Below are 17,161 nucleotides of genomic sequence, written 5' to 3'. Positions count from 1 at the left end.
GGCGACATCAGACTACTAACAGATCCGTACCTCTCATTTTGGATGAGGACTTTAATCAATAGCTACTCATTGTCCAAATAAGATATAAATGCATTTATGTAATGTTAATAATGATATTTTACTATTAATATTAATATATTAGTGTAACTTTTTATTAACACTCCAGGTGAAGAAAATACATTTTTAAAACTTGTTGGTTTGTTAATTATATTTGCTATGGAGAAGGCTTCATTTCCTCTTAACTTTTACCTCAAACTTTATAAATAGACTCTGTCTTTGCTGTTAATTGTGGAACTTCAGAGATTACTATTAGACTAACCTTCCCTGCAAGCAAGGTTCCTTGTACTTACTCAGTAGAGAAATGGAATTACTTCAAGTAATTTACTTCGTGCAAAGTAAAGAATGTAGCAAATTTGCTTCTTCCAAATTTACCATGTTGTATTTATAAAGGTCGATGGTTTTTGTGGTTGTTATAAAAAGAAATTAAGTGATTGCTTCATCAATGTAACGTCATTTCACAGTAAGAAAAAGCAGTACAGATGTTGTCTGTCTTCAGCAGGTAAAGGTTGTATTATGTATTCTGTTAATACTGAGCGAAAATCAATATTCCACTAGATGGAGCAAAAGTGGCAGTAGCTTAACCGATAGGGCAAGTCCCTGGACTAGGTTTAAGCGATTTTGAAATAAATAAACAACAAAATTTCTTGGAAAAAATCAGTATATACTAGTCCAACTATATTTGTTTATAACTTTGTGAAGTTTGAAAGGAGATTTAGAATGATCCCATTCAAATACTGGTTTATTTTCTGATTTATAAGACAGGATTATTAAAAACAAAAATGTCCTACTGATTTTCTTCGATTTTGCATTATCTGGCCAAATCAGCCAGTACACACAGCTCTAATGACAGTGATGAAATAGTATAAATTGGCAGATATCCATGAGTACTGAGTACAAAATTTCACTTTGAAAGTCTCTTTGAAATTTTAAGGTTACGATAAGAGTATTACATCAAATTTCACTTGATTAATGATTAGAGCATAGGAATATTTGAGAGTTAGAGAATTTTAGGGTCCTTTTAGCCTAATTTTCTCATGTCTTAAATTAGCCCTGAGATGCCGAAGGGTGGACAACGTATCCAATGTTAACTTTCTGCTTTTGGTGATGGGTACTTTCAAACTGAGATGACTTTGAGAACTGCATAGCTTTGTAATTCTCAATCTCCAATTAATATTTATTCTAATGCACTGATCCTTCTTAAGTCTCAACATTATAAATTAACTTCATCATTTTTTAGAAAATTCACAATCAGTCCAGGAATAGCAATTTCGTACCTTGCCAGATTTTACAGTAACTAAACCTTGACAGGACAATTTTCTAGTTTTGAGAGAAATGTTATAAAAAAAATGCTACCTTTCGTTTACCAAAGACATACCTCAGACACAAGAGAAAGTAACTCTTTGGGGAGAAATTATGAAGAAAAAAAGACAATGGGAGGAAAGCCTCTATAAAGGCAGGTTGCTAATTAGAGGATTCTCATGTCTCCTTATATTTAGGCCATTTTCTTTGTCTTGATTCAAACTTATTGAGTAAAAAGGATCTAGTATTTGGTTATGCAAAACCCCTCTGCCTCCCACAATTTCATCTCCACATGATAAAGTAAGCTCACTACATTCATACATATTACATATGTCTCTTCCCACAGGATGGAGTTGAGAGAGTTGAAGTTTGAATTCCACAGTGCAGAGTCATATGCTGGGGGTCAGGGCTGGGAGAGGACGGAGGAATTGGGAAGAAAAAAGAGGAAGGAGATTTGGTTTATGATTCAGGGTCTGGTGGGAACATTTTTGAAAATGTAGGTGCTATTTCCTGCAATCAAGGGCTTTCCAGATAATCATTTCCCAGCTGTATCCCTTTGCTGAATTGTTTTTAGTTGTGGGCACTTCATGGCTGTTTTTTCCCATTTATAATGGAATAGGATCATATTCATCTTGCTGATAGAAAGCAGGGAATTTAATTCCCACAGCTTTTCCCCTCTTTCCCTTTGCTATGGGGAAGGTTTGGCTTCTTGCTAAAGTGTGAAAAAAAAAGTCTTGACTGTAGTTTGTCAGGCATATTTCAGCTCGATTTGTGTCAACCCTAATAAGTAAGTTGACAGAGTAATAAATTGGTTGTCTGCTCAAGACCTGGCACCTGTACAGGAAATAAAAATGTATTTCAATTGCAGGCAGGTTCTCTTTGTTTTGTAAGTGGAAGTTTTCCAGGGCCCCTCTTTCTTTTATTAAAGTCTTAGTGTCTTTAAAGCCTATTTCAATTGTCTGTGGAACTGACAAACGAGATAGCACCTTTTAAAAAAAGGTTCTGAACGGATGGAACATTGATGAGACAGGTGATTATGAGCGCCGTGTTCACCAGTGTGTCCTCCCAGTCTCATGTTGTACCTGGCACCCAGCAGGCTCTTAACTTGAATTTATTGATTGATTCAGTGAATCCATAAGTGATCTGCCTTAACAGCATGTACTAAAGCTTATGTAAAAAGCTATAGATTATTTCAAATTTCTGTTGTACTTTCTAAGTTTTATTTTTTTTTTCTTCCTGGATCAGTCTCTTTTTAGGGTTATTGAGTGGGACAATTTTGTCCCTCAAGAGATATTTAGACATTTTGTTGTCATAACTGGGTTGCAGGGCTGTGCTCCCAGTATCTAGTAAATAGAGATCCAGGGGGGCATCTGGGTGGTTCAGTCAGTTAAGCATCTGACTCTTGGTTTCGGCTGAGGTCATGATCTCAGGTTGTGGGATTTAGCCCTGCATCAGGCTCCGTGTTCAGTGAGGAGTCTGCTTGGAATTCTCTCTCCCTTTCCATCTGCCCCTCCCCTGCTCTCCCTCCCTTTCTTTCTCTCTCTCTAAAATAAATAAATCTTTTAAAAAAAATAGAGACCCAGAGATGCTGCTAAGCATTCTACAATTCACAGGACAGGCCCTCACAACAAAGAATTATATGGCCCAAATGGGAATAATACCAAAGTTTAGAATCCCTATTTTAGAAAAATTGTTAGATTGAGCCAAACAAAATTGATATTATTCACTATTTTTTTCTAAAAGTTGAATTTTATATGGTTAATCCTCTATTAATGGATACTAGGGATCAGTTTTAAGATCTCATAATTTGAGTAACTGTTTCCATGGAACAGACCCCAACAACAAAGCACAATCTTGAATAAATGTCTGCAATGACACTGTTAAAGAAGCCCTTGTCTAAATATGTGAAAGTTGCCAACCAAGCTAACATGCTTTAGGATAAAATTTGTTCTATCCCTACCTTGATAAATGTTGTATATTAGTTTGTCATGATTGCAGATCTGCTTTTTTAAGGCTCAAGTGAAGTTGCTTTAATCTAAGAGTAAATTCCTTTACATTGAGGAAGCCTTGTCAGGACAATGTCATCATAATTGCTGTGCTCATGAGTGTTTTTGATATAAACATAAAATATAATGGACATTTAAACTTTAAATATCAAGAATTTGTGAGGACTTAAAGCAAACATTCAGCCTGTGCAAGGCTACTCTTCGCTGACTTAAATCGCTCGCTGAAGACGGTGGGACATGAGCTCCTGCCATGGCAAGGCTAATCTTTGCTGGCAGTGGTGGAAACTGCAGCGGCCCCATGAAAGAAATCATCTTGCCCACCAACACTGGTGCCTTTGTTCTGCCAGCCCTGTGCTCTAGCAACAGGGACTTTCAATTTGTGCTGGCAGCTAGACATCAGTTCTTGGTTGGCTCAGCTAATTCTTCCAAGAACCAACCCATAGAAAGGGTTCGCTAAATCTGGACTTTATTTCTTCCATCTCTCCTTCACCTAAAACAATAGTGTAATTAATCTGTCACTGGTTTGGAGTTTTTATTTCTTTACTGACTTACTAAAAGGCATGATCCTGTATGCTACTGGCTTGTGAGATATTATTATTATAAATTATAATTCCCACAGTAAACCTGCCTTAAGTAAATTATTAGCAAAGACAGTCTCTGAGCATAATTTGCCATGAGCACAATAATAAATCATATGGATAACAAATTGGATGACAAGTTTTACATTTTGAATTTTTGGATTCCTCAGAGTTCCAGAACAGTGTGGGAGCCCCTGGCCCATAGCCTGTTTTAGCTCATGACAGACCCCAAACTCTTGTATGTGAACATCCCAGAATGCTTGTCCTGGTTCTTTGTGCATATCTAAAACAGCAACTCTGGATTACCTTGTCATGTATGATAGTTTACACACCTGCATAGGTTGGCTCTCTGGAGGACTGGACCAAGAAGGAGGCCCATGCAGCTCCTACAAGCAGCCCAGAGCCATTCTGATAGGGATTCTGAAATATCCAGAGCATGGCCTGGGTCGTGGCAGGAATTCTGCATAGGCAGTTTCCTTTGGTCAAGACTCACACTCAGGGACAAAACTGCTCTTTCTAGCCAAATAATTGTTGGAGAAGATCACTGACAGGATGTATCTACTGGATGACCCTCGAACAGGACTCAGGCCATCAGAGTCTCCTTACCTTTCTGCTGTCCTTGGAGTGTATATTCTGCTACTATTCCCGTACTAGCAGCTGTTTTAAGGATGAAGCCTTCAGAGAGTAAGGTGTTGAGATCATCTGGACTGAATATGTGACTAGCAGGCAGGTACAGAGATCTACGTATCTTGAGGCTGCCCAAGACAAGCCTTCTATGTAAATTTCTTTGCTTATTAAAACTACCGCCCACTGTTCTGGAGTGGTGTGCCACTTTCTTTGGTTTCTCCTTGCTCTCCACATAGAGGGGCTAATTTAAGAACCAACAATAATATCAAATTGAAAATTGGGTTTTAAGATCTGATAATGAGTAGTCCTTTTCAAAAATGTAGGCATTTGACATTTCTATTCATTATTTGTATTAATGCTGTTGTGAAGTGATTTATGTTACAGTGTTTTATGTTACACATTAATAACTTGAAGCATTCAACATATGAAACAGTTTTAATGTTATTAAGTCATAGTTATAGTCATATCATAAGGTTAAAAGTAGATTAAAATTAAAGGCCCATATCTTCAAAAAACTCAGTTACATGCTAATTCACAGATACTCACTGTGTAGAGGGAAATACTACTAAAAAATGGTGAATTTTAATAACATAACCAATTTGAGCTTCTTCAGCTTTTATTTAAAATTAGAATGTTTAACAATTTCCTCATTTGTTCATGGTTTATAAATGAATCTTTATTAAGTAGAATGATTGATTTATTTTACATATTAATGATAAAGATAAAGAAAACATTCATTCAACCAAATTTATAGAAGTGATAAAGGCATTATTATCTTTAGTTTAAACTTAAATTTGATCACAGATAATTCCAAGAGAAAATGCTACACTTAATAAAATTGAAGTATATGATGTATTTTTTGGAAAGTTCTTGAAATAATAATGTATAGAAACTTGGTAGCATAGGTGGCAAGGCATATTCTGGTGTCAGGGTTTTAAAAACAATTATTTCTTTTAACTAGTTTTTGAAAAAAAAATTTTTTAAGATTTAATTTATTAGAGAGACAGTGAGCATGAGAGAGAAAGCATGAGCAGGGGTGAGAAGCAGAGGGAGAGGGAGAAGCAGACTACACTGAGCAGGGAGCCCAGTGTGGGGCTCCATCCCAGGACCCTGGGATCATGACCTGAGCTGAAGGCAGGTACTTAACCGACTGAGCCACCCAGGTGCCCCTAAAAAATGTGTTTTAAAATAGATGTCTAGTTGACATACCATATTTTATATTCGTTTCAGTTGTATAACATAGTGATTCTGCAGTTCTGTACATTATGCAGTGCTCACCATGATAAGTGTAGTTACCATCTGTCTCCATACACAGCTATCACAGTATTATTGACTATATTTCCTATGCTGTAGTTTTCGTCCCTTACATTTATTTTATAGCTAGAAGTTTGTACCTCTCAATCCCCTTCACCTATTTCACCCATCCCTCCAACTGCTACTGCTGGCAACCACTAGTTTGTTCTCTGTATTTATGAATCTTTTTTAAAAGTTTTGTTTATTTTGTTTTTTAGATTCCACATGTAAGTGAAATCATGTAGTATTTGTCTTTCTCTGTCTAATTTATTTCATTAAACATTGTCCTCTCTAGGTCCATCTGTGGTTGTCCCAAATGGCAAGATCTCATTTTTTTTATGGCCCTGTAATATTCCATTGTATATATATATACCACAACTTTTCTTTTAAGATTTTATTTATTTATTTGAGAGAGAGAACAGAGCTAGAGAGAGAGCAAAAGTGGGGTGGGGAGGGGCAGAGGGAGAGAGAGAAGCAGACTAACCATTGAGCAGGGAGCCCCATGCGGGGCTCAATTCCAGAACCCTGGGATTATGACCTGAGCCGAAGGCAGACGTTTAACCAGCTGAGTCACTCAGGCGCCCCTACTGACCACATTATGTTTATCCTTTCATCTACTGATGGACACTTGGGTTTTTTCCATATCTCATCTATTGAAAGTAAAGCTGCAATAAACAAAGGGATACATATATGTTTTCAAATTAGTGTTTTCATTTTCTTTGGTGAGTACCCAACAGTGGATTTAACTAGATCATATGGCATTTCTATTTTTAATTTTTTGAGGAACTGCCATACTGTTTTTTACAGCGGCTGTGCCAATTACATTCCGGCCAACAGTACACGAAGGTTCCCTTTTCTCCACATACTCACCAACACCTATTGTTTCTCATCTTCTCAACCATAGCACTCTGAGAGATGCCTCGGTGGCTCAGTTGGTTAAGCATCTGCCTTCAGCTCAGGTCATGATCCCAGGGTCCTGGGATCGAGTCCCACATCGGGCTCTTTGTTCAGGAGGGAGCCTGCTTCTCCCTCCGCCTGCAGCTCCCCCCTGCTTGTGCTCTCTCTCCTTCTCTGACGTGAGCAAATAAGATGTTTAAAAAAAAAAAATAGCACTCTGGTATAATGTGATGCCTATTGTGGTAACTAGGTTTTTATACTTTATTTCTAGGAACACATTATTCCCTTATACCTTGAGAGTTGTAATTTATATTACTACAAGAATTATTGAAATGCTATGAGAATCCAATTTGTGATCCTAACTGTAACATCTAAAAACATAAAAGTATGTGTATATGTGTGTGTGCCAAAGAGAGAAGGAGGGAATAGAGAGAAATAAAGAGAATAGCCAGAAGCAACTTTAATCTAAAGGCAAATTTTATGGGATTAAAATATTTTAAGGCAGTAGGCATTTCTGCAGTCCCCTTTAAACTTTATACTTTTTATAGTTCCTTTATAAAGCACCCTTATTGTGCTCTTCATTAAGATTTGTAAAGGAAGGTCACAGAAAGTAAGTTGTAATTTTGTCATATTTATGTTGAATGGGTTCCATGGAGGTATTTTAAGAGACATTAAAAAAAAGAATGGCATCCTAAATTCCATGAAATTGAGAGTGTAAATAGCTGGCATCCATGATAACTATGAGGCACCATGTGAGAGTGAGCCTTCTAAAAGGTAGGATAGAACAGTGAGAAAAAAAAGAGAGAAAGAATTTTATTTTTATATATGAATACCCTAATTTTTAAATGTTACCTAAAATGTTTTAGTATAATTTTACACTTAAAATGTGGTATAATCATTGTCTGTGAATTTTATTTTTCCAGCTTGTTTTCTAGGAGCATCGAACTGACCACTTACATTTATATCTGGGAGAACTACAGGCTCATCAGTTTGCCTTGGCATTCTCCATGGACTTGGTATTTAACTTTCTTAGGAGTTGATTTTGGCTACTACTGGTTCCATCGCATGGCCCATGGTAAGTTGCAAATCAAGATTTTATTGATAATTTATGTTGAATTGTGTTTTGCTCATAGTAGGTATTCAGTAAATATTGAATGAATGAATAAATGAATAACATGGCTTATTTTATAACCTATAAAGATTAATGATGAAAGTTTCATTTGAAATTTAAATGGAAACAATCTAGTCATTTTTGAAAAAAAGTGAAATTATTAGAGATACATTTTTCACACCTCCTGTATCTAACTTGTAAAAAAGTTGAGAAAGTGATGACTGTGGCATTACTCTTTAATACACTGCCTCCCATTTTTCTTATTATGACATGCCTTGGTAGAGTCTCCAGACTCTTGCACATAATATGACTTCGCATCACAGTTATCAATGGTCGTTCAGAAGAGCTCTGGAATCCTAGGTAATGTGTGCTGTCACACATAAGCTTGATTCAGGTTCTTGGCAGTAAGTCCACATTGCAAATGAAAATGTAATCATCTAGGCACTAACCATAATGCATTTCAGTATTACCATAGTTTTGCAAAATTTCTCATCTAATATAAAGCCCTCTTACTGCACTGGTTCACTGAGTCTGCTTTTTGGGACTGGTAGCTGTACGTTCCAAAGGAATGTTTTGTTATGAAAAGGGAAATGGAGGAAGAGGAAACAATCTAAACCTCTGTAAGGCTAAGTAGAGATTGGAGAATGATTGTAAAGGTGATGTGAGCAAGTGGTCTCTAAGGAGGAAGAAGGCATGCAAAAGCATTTCTGAAGGGAAATGGGGGAAAGTACTAATTTTGAAAACCTACTGAAGAGTAGAACTGAGCATTTCAGTGGGTGGTTGGGTTGAGTGGGTGGGGAGGAAGGAAGGAAGAGGAAGAAATCTGGAATAATAATAAAAAGTAGATGGGAGATGGCAAGGAGACCTGAGATCAGGGTGCATAACCGAGCAATGTGTGTAGGAGTATGGTGACCAAACATCCTTCCCAAAAGAGGATGAAGGAAATGGGAGCAACACAGGCAAACATTATGCTTAAGGCAGCGAAATTTTAAATGCAGCATTATTTTTGTTAAGTATTTTAAACACGTACATATAATCAAACTATAAAGAATGTTAATTCCTTAAAACCACTTGAAGGGAATATATTAACTAGAAAAAGTTATTTATTTTGTGTGTGATAACCTTTGTCTTGGAAAATAATAGGTCAGCCCCTGACATCATTTCCTTGAATATAAATGCAAGAGGATACTCCCAAATTGAACATGACTAGGAATAAAATATGGTCATGTAGTAAACTTTGCATTTTATTTCAAAATAGTAGTTTTCTCCCTAAGATAAACCCATTGGCAAGCTTCCTCATTTTCTATACAACAAATGGGTAATGCAGAAAGCATTTACGTTGTATTACTTAATTGCAGGAGCCTTCTAATATCACACTGTCCTGTACAGATGTGTTTGTGTGGGAAATCTGCAAATTCGCTTAATCTTTAAAAGCCCATTATAACAGGAAACAAAGAACCAACAAAATATTACCAAATATAAAACTTTTAAAAATATGTGTATTATTAAGTGCTCTCAGTTAGGGAAGAGCAATAAAGTAAAATAATGTATTAAATACATGGAATCAAGGCTGTTTAAAGTATGCTTGCCATTAGAAAATTTTGAGCCAAATCCAGTGGAGGCAGGCATTAAAAAAAATCTGAAAACCTTCTGGAAAAATACTCACCACCTTCAGGCTATGAAGTCTAATCTAAATTTAAGGACTTTTGACTTGTGAGGGAAAGCTCATAGGAAAAAAATAAATTAGTAGTTGAATGTATCAACCTTCAATATGATAGCTGACTTCTAAATTTTATGTGATAATAATGTAAAATATTAAAATGGATTTTTAGAAACCTAGAAGTACACAGGAGTAAGAAAAACTTATAATATCAAATTTCTTGAGGCTCTGAGGTTGCTGAGGTCATACTGAATAATTAGTCAAATTTATTTAACTGAGAAGTTTGAAGACTTCTAAAATTCTAATGTTGACCTAAAATATAAGAAAAATCCCTCTTTTCCTACTTAATGTGTTACTCTCCTTTCACTACTTGTAATAAAATAATAAACTAAAAATCCATTCCACATTTGTTGATATGTTAAATGCTATGAGTTTTGAAGAAACAATATATACTTTTTATTTTTACATGTATATAAACTATTTCTTTAGTAGTCCAAATTACTTTTAGGGTTTTTGTTATTTGGTTTGTATAAATGCAGAATTTTTTCACATTAAGAGTATGGAAAAGAGTTAATTCTCAAAAACTTGAATTCGATTTCTATTCCTGTACAAAAGAACAGAGGGATATTTGAGTCTCTTATGTTATCTAAATTTCATTCCCTTTTCCTCTGGAATAGTGAGAAATGAATTGCTAATTATTGTCAACTTACAGAAAAAGAAGAGGAGCACAATAACTTCTATAAAGTGCCTTGACATTGTTAGAAAGAAATGTAAAATGACACAATGAAATAGGTCTTAAATTAAAAGTAGCTTCTGGCATGCTTAGTCTCCAATACAAAAGGACGCATTATTTTTGTTTGTCTTTCCTATTAGTTATACTAAACATGTAAAAAATCGAGTAAAGGTTTTTAAGGGAACACTTAAAATGTAAATGATCACTACTTAGCAAGAGCAAGAATGAGCCTTCCAGAGTGCTAGTTATGGACTTGGGTCTTGTCTTGGGTGGTGGCTACATGAGGGCATGTACTTGTAAGAAACATGTTGAGTTGCATACTTAAAATTTACATACTTTATCTATAGTTCAAAAAAAGTTAAATTAGTAAACAATCCCATCAGTATGATTTCTTAGTGAATAGTTTGAAATCAGAATGATATAATGATTAACCCAATTTAGAAATAAGAACCAACAAATTATTGTTTGTGACTGTAAGCATAAACACTTACCAGAGGTGGATCCTACAGACATTTCTCCTTTGCAAGTTCACTTGATGTTAGCCTTTGTCAATTTAAAAGATTGGGAGGATACTACAGAGCCGGGACAGCAGGGGCTTTGTTCCATTTTCCAGAGTGCTGTTTTTCATGTGGCACTTAGCAGATTGATGCCCAGGGATCTTGGTAGTATTCACCCCATGGTTTAGTTATAGCCTATAAACTTTTGGTAAGATCCTTTGCCCTCTGGGGGACCACATCAGAGGACTGCCTGTAATATATTCCCTCTGGGGTCTGTATACTCTAGCATGTCTTTCTGTCTCCACCAGAATTCCTGTGGTAGCCACAACCTCTCCAAAGATGTCTGACTCTTAGACTTGGTGGTTGTGGGGGGAGGGGAATTTTCCTAAATTTATACATGCCTGCTTTGTTCATTCTCTCTCAGCTCCATAGGCAATAACTGTCTTCATAGGTGCTACTTCTGTACCACTGAACTACTCCCTGTTTCCCTCTTTCAGTGGTTAATGCCTTTTTTTTATCAATTAATAATTCTTTATATTAACTTTTTCTTTTTCAAACTATTGGTGGATTTTTATCTCCTGATTGGATTCTGACTGATAAAGCCAACCTCCCCACATATTATATAGGGTTGTAAATTGAAGTTCACCCTGACTATACCTTTAATATCCCATTCTGAGGCATTGATTACACATTTAGGCTATAATATGATTTAATTCATTTCTGAAATAAAAATGTTCATCCATAAAATTATTATAATAAGAATCTATAGAATCCCCTCAAACTCTTCATTCTTTTACTCAGCAAGTAAACTGTGTAGTTCAGTTTCTCTTTGTCGCTTTCTGTATCTAAATAAGGTGAGTGATCATAATTTTTCTGTAAATTCATAATTCATAAATGAATTATTTACATTCATTCCTACAATTTTATGGTGATTAAGTGGGCCTCTGTGGATGACTTATTAAACTTGTTTGTTTTTTCATTCCTTTCTGACTTTTAACAGGTATTGAATTTAGACCATCTTCATTTCTACTGCTGTTTAAATAAGTAAAATAAGCAGATGTATTGATTAAAAAATTTTATTTTCTGATAGTAAGGACTGTGGTCTCTATTGAAGAATAGGTGACTTAAATTCAGCTACATTTATGTTTCTTTTTAAAAAAAATACCAGAACATACCTAATGTTTTGTAGCTCTTTGCTATATATTATATTTCACTCTTTATTTTGAAAACATAGTGTGATTTTATTCATATTGGATCACTGAGAGTGATGTCCAGTGTGTGTTGGCCTAAGTTACAGTACTTCCTCTCACCTCTTCCCATGATTTATTACTTTCTCTCAGTCCTTGGAGTCGTCATCATTCAGAACATCCATGAGGGGAGCCTTGGAATTCCCATCAACTTACCTAAGACCTCCAATTTCTTATCATTACTTTTTACTAAAAAACATGTCACCTATATCAACCATTTTCCTCTGAGTTCATTTTAATGAAAGAAGCATTACTCTGCTTCTGATACTAAACATTTGTCCATAGGAACACTTAAAATATATATGTACTGAAAGATTACTATTATTTCCCCTCAGAAAGAGCCATTTGAAGGAGTCTTCCTCTTAGAAATAGCTTATTTTTATCACCAGGCAGTTGTGGTCACCCTTAAAGCCACAATCTGAATTTCCTTTGGTGTACTTAGATTCTATATGTGGGTGATATATGAAAAGCACATTTGAAACAAAGATTTGGGCCCTCATCCAGTTGCTAAAAGTATGGATGCATTGAGATATCAAGTCATATACTTGATAATAAAGAATAAGAGTTTCGGGAGCAAGATGGCGGAGGAGTAGGAGACCTGGATTTTGTCTGGTCTCAGGAATTCAGCTGAATAGGGATCAAAACATTCTGAACACCTACAAACTCAACAGGAGATCAAAGAAAAGAATAGCAACAACTCTCTGAACAGAAAAGCGACCACTTTCTGGAAGGTAGGATGTGCGGAGAAGTAAATCTGGGGTGATGTTAGGAAGGATAGATGGCAGGAGAGGGGGCCTCCGTTGGCCGCTTCTGGCAAGTGATAGAGCCGCAGAGCACAAAATGGGAACTTTTAAGAAGTCAGCTCCGCTGAGGGATGTCGCTCCAGTGGCTAAGCTGGGGGTGGAATCCTCGCAGGACAGTGTGGTTTCAGGACCCTCGGGGTCACAGAAAGACGGGTGCCTGAGTGCGGCAGAGCTCCCAGGTATCAGAGCGGGGAAGCTGGCTGCAGAGACGGAGCTGAGGTGCAGGCTCTCAGCTCGGGGTTGCCATGAATTGTGATCGGCAGTAGTCGGGCCACTGCTCCTCCAGCAGGGACCCGACAAGCGGCAGATCCGGGGAGACTCCCCCTCCTCCTCCCCGGGAGGAGAGGCGCGGGAGTGCACCTCAGGGATCTGCTGAGTTTGGAGACTCCACATTGAGTCAGGTGCCAGATATAGAAATGCTTGGTCACAGGCCGGGTGAGCATGGAGTGCGGCCGGAGACCGGAGAGATGGGAGTGACTGACTGCTTTTCTCTGGGGGCGTGCTGAGGAACGGGGCCCCGAGTTCTCGGCTCCTCCTGGGAGGAGATTGGAAGGCCGCCATTTTCACTGTCGTCCTCCAAAGCTGTATGGAAAGCTTGCAGGGAACAAAAGCCCCCTAGAGCAAACCCGAGCAGCTTGCTTAGCCCGGACTCAAAAGGGCGGGGCAATTCCACCTCCGGCAGATATTTGGGAACCACGGCAACAGGGCGCTCACACAGAAGATCAGCAGAAACAGCCAACCAAGACCAAGTTTACCGATCAATGAGAACGGGAGAACTCCAACGCTAGGGGAATACTGCACATAGAATTCATGGCTTTTTTACCATGATTCATTAGTCTTTCAAAGTTAATTTTTTTTAACTTTTTTTTTGAATTTTTCTTTTTCCATTTTTCAACCAACATCTTATCATCTCTTTTTAAAAAAACATTTTATTTTTCGTTATCAGAGTCATATTCTATCCCTTCATAGCACTTACCCTTACTTTTGGCATATATACATATATAAGTTGTTCTCTCTTTAAAATTTTGAGATACAGTTTCTTCTAACATAGCAAAATATACCCTAAATATCTAGTGTATGGCTTTATTCTAGTCTCCTGCTTGATCACATTCTCTCCCCTTTTTCTTTCTTTTTTTTTTTAATGCTCTTCTTTCTTTTTTCAAACACCTTCTTCTCAAATCCTTTTTTAAAATCTTTTATACTTTTCATCTTTACAGTCATATTCCATCCCTTCATCGTATCAACCCTTATTTTGTACATATATAAGTCTTTCTTTCTTTAAAATTTTAGGAGGCACTTTCTTTTAACAGACCAAAATACACCCAAAATCTAGTGTGTGGCACTGGTCTGTGAACCAGCCTGATCCATATCTGATCATATTCTGTTTTTCTTGTTTTGTTCTGTTTTTGTTTGTTTTTATCTTTATCTTTATCTTTTTTTCCTCTCCTCTTTTCTTTCTTTCCCTTTCTTTTCCCCTGGTTTCAGGTCTTTTCTGATTTGTTTAGAGTATATTTTCTGGGGACGTTGTTACCCTGTTAGCATTTTGTTCTCTCATTCATCTGTTCTCCTCTGGACAAAATGACAAGACGAAAAAAATCACCTCAACAAAAAGAACAAGAGGTAGTACTGTCTGCCAGGGACTACTCAATATGGACATTAGTATGATGTCGGACCTAGAGTTCAGAATCATGATTTTAAAGATACTAGTTGGGCTTGAAAAAAGTATGGAAGTTATTAGAGAAACCCTTTCTGGAGAAATAAAAGAACTAAAATCTAACCAAGTCGAAATCAAAAAGGCTGTTAATGAGGTGCAATCAAAAATGGGGGCACTAACTGCTAGGATAAATAAGGCAGAAGAGAGAATCAGCAATATAGAAGACCAAATGATGGAAAATAAAAAAGCTGAGAAAAAGAGAGATAAACAACGACTGGATCACGAGGGCAGAATTCGAGACATAAGCGATATGATAAGACGGAAAAACATTAGAATAATTGGGACCCCAGAAGAAGAAGAAAGGGGGGGGCAGGAGGTATATTGGAGCAAATATTAGCAGAGAACTTCGCTAATGTGGGGAAGGAAACAGGCATCAAAATCCAGGAGGCACAGAGAACCCCTCTCAAAATCAATAAAAATAGGTCAATACCCTGACATCTAATAGTAAAACTTAGGAGTCTCAGAGACAAAGAGAAAATCTTGAAAGCAGCTCGGGAGAAGAGATATGTAACCTACAATGGTAGAAACATTAGATTGGCAACAGACCTATCCACAGAGACCTGGCAGGCCAGAAAGGACTGGCATGATATGTTCAGAGCACTAAATGAGAAAAATATGCAGCCAAGAATACTATATCCAGCTAGGCTGTCACTGAAAATAGAAGGAGAGATAAAAAGCTTTCAGGACAAACAAAAACTAAAGGAATTTGCAAACATGAAACCAGCCCTACAAGAAATATTGAAAGGGGTCCTCTAAGCAGAGAGCCTAAAAGCAGCATAGACCAAAAAGGAACACAGACAATATACAGTAATAGTCACCTTACAGGCAATGCAATGGCACTAAATTCATATCTTTCAATAGTTACCCTGAATGTAAATGGGCTCAATGCCCCAATCAAAAGACACAGGCTATCAGATTTGATTAAAAAACAAGACCCATTGATATGCTGTCTGCAAGAGACTCATTTTAGACCCAAAGACACCCCCAGATTGAAAGTGAGGGGCTGGAAAACCATTACCATGGTAATGGACACCAAAAGGAAGCTGGGGTGGCAATCCTTATATCAGACAAATTAGTTTTTAAAACAAAGACTGTAATAAGAGATGAAGAAGGACACTATATCCTACTTACAGGGTCTATCCAACAAGAAGATCTAACAATTGTAAATATCTATGCCCCTAACGTGGGAGCAGCCAATTATATAAGGCAATTAATAACAAAAGCAAAGAAACACATTGACAACAATACAATAATAGTGGGGGACTTTAACACCCCCCTGACTGAAATGGACAGATCATCTAAGCAAAAGATCAACAAGGAAATAAAGACTTTATAATGACACACTGGACCAAAGGGACCTCACAGACATACCAGAACATTCCATCCGAAAGCAACGGAATACACATTCTTCTCAAGTGCCCATGGAACATTCTCCAGAATTGATCACATCCTAGGTCACAAATCAGGTCTCCACTGGTACCAAAAGATTGGGATTATTCCCTGCATATTTTCAGACCACAATGCTTTGAAACTAGAACTCAATCACAAGAGCAAAGTCAGAAAGAACTCAAATACATGGAGGCTAAAGAGCATCCTACTAAAGAAGGAAAGATCAACCAGGAAATTAAAGAAGAATTTAAAAAATTCATGGAAATCAATGAAAATGAAAACAGAACTATTCAAAATCTTTGGGATGCAGCAAAGGCAGTCCTAAGAGGAAAGTATATAGCAATGCAAGCCTTTCTCAAGAAACAAAAAAGGTCTGAAATACACAACCTAACCCTACACCTAAGGAGCTAGAGAAAAAACAGCAAATAAAGCCTAAACCCAGCAGGAGAAGAGAAATAATCAAGATCAGAGCAGAAATCAATGAATTAGAAACCAAAAGAACAGTAGAACAGATCAACGAAACTAGGAGCTGGTTCTTTGAAAGAATTAACAAGATTGATAAACCCCTGGCCAGACTTATCAAAAAGAAAAGAAAAAGGACCCAAATCAACAAAATCATGAATGAAAGAGGAGAGATCACAACCAACACCAAAGACATACAAACAAGTGTAAGAACATTTTATGAGCAATTCTATGCCAGCAAATTAGATAACCTGGAAGAAATGGGTGCATTCCTAGAGATGTATCAACTACCAAAATTGAACCAGGAGGAAATAGAAAACGTGAACAGACCTATACCCACTAAGGAAATTGAAGCAGTCATCAAAAATCTCCCAAGAAACAAAAGCCCAGGGCCAGATGGCTTCCCAGGGGAATTCTATCAGACATTTAAAGAAGAATTAATACCTATTCTCCTGAAACTGTTCCAAAAAAGAGAAATGGAAGGAAAACTTCCAAATTTGTTTTAGGAGGCCAGCATTACCTTGATCCCCAAACCAGACAAAGACCCCATCAAAAAGGAGAATTACAGACCAATATCCTTGATGAACATGGATGCAAAAATTCTCACCAAAATACTAGCCAATAGGATCCAACAGTACATTAAAAGGATTATTCACCATGACCAAGTGGGATTTATCCCTGGGCTGCAAGGCTGGTTCAACATCTGCAAATCAATCAACGTGATACAATACATTAACAAAAGAAAGAACAAGAATCATATGATCCTCTCAATAGATGCAGAAAAA

The 17,161-nt window shown here is 37.0% G+C and overlaps 1 protein-coding gene across 3 annotated transcripts in view; it reads left to right on the top strand.

Annotated features, from left to right (window-relative positions):
* Positions 1–17,161, top strand: part of AGMO (alkylglycerol monooxygenase) — a 393,108-nt gene that overhangs the window by 61,429 nt on the left and 314,518 nt on the right. For all 3 annotated transcript variants that reach the window (XR_012380236.1, XM_025873380.2, XM_073898903.1), the window contains exon 4: positions 7,684–7,835. Coding sequence is in view for 2 of the 3 variants with exons in the window: in XM_025873380.2 (XP_025729165.1) it covers positions 7,684–7,835 (152 nt within the window). In the remaining variant the exon portion in view is untranslated. The remainder of the gene's footprint in view (positions 1–7,683; positions 7,836–17,161) is intronic.

Source organism: Callorhinus ursinus, unplaced genomic scaffold (genome assembly GCF_003265705.2).
Source record: "Callorhinus ursinus isolate GAN/ISIS: 27379988/994484 unplaced genomic scaffold, GSC_fseal_2.0 scaffold12, whole genome shotgun sequence".
Taxonomy (NCBI): domain Eukaryota; kingdom Metazoa; phylum Chordata; class Mammalia; order Carnivora; family Otariidae; genus Callorhinus; species Callorhinus ursinus.
This window is presented reverse-complemented; position numbering and strand designations above follow the sequence as displayed.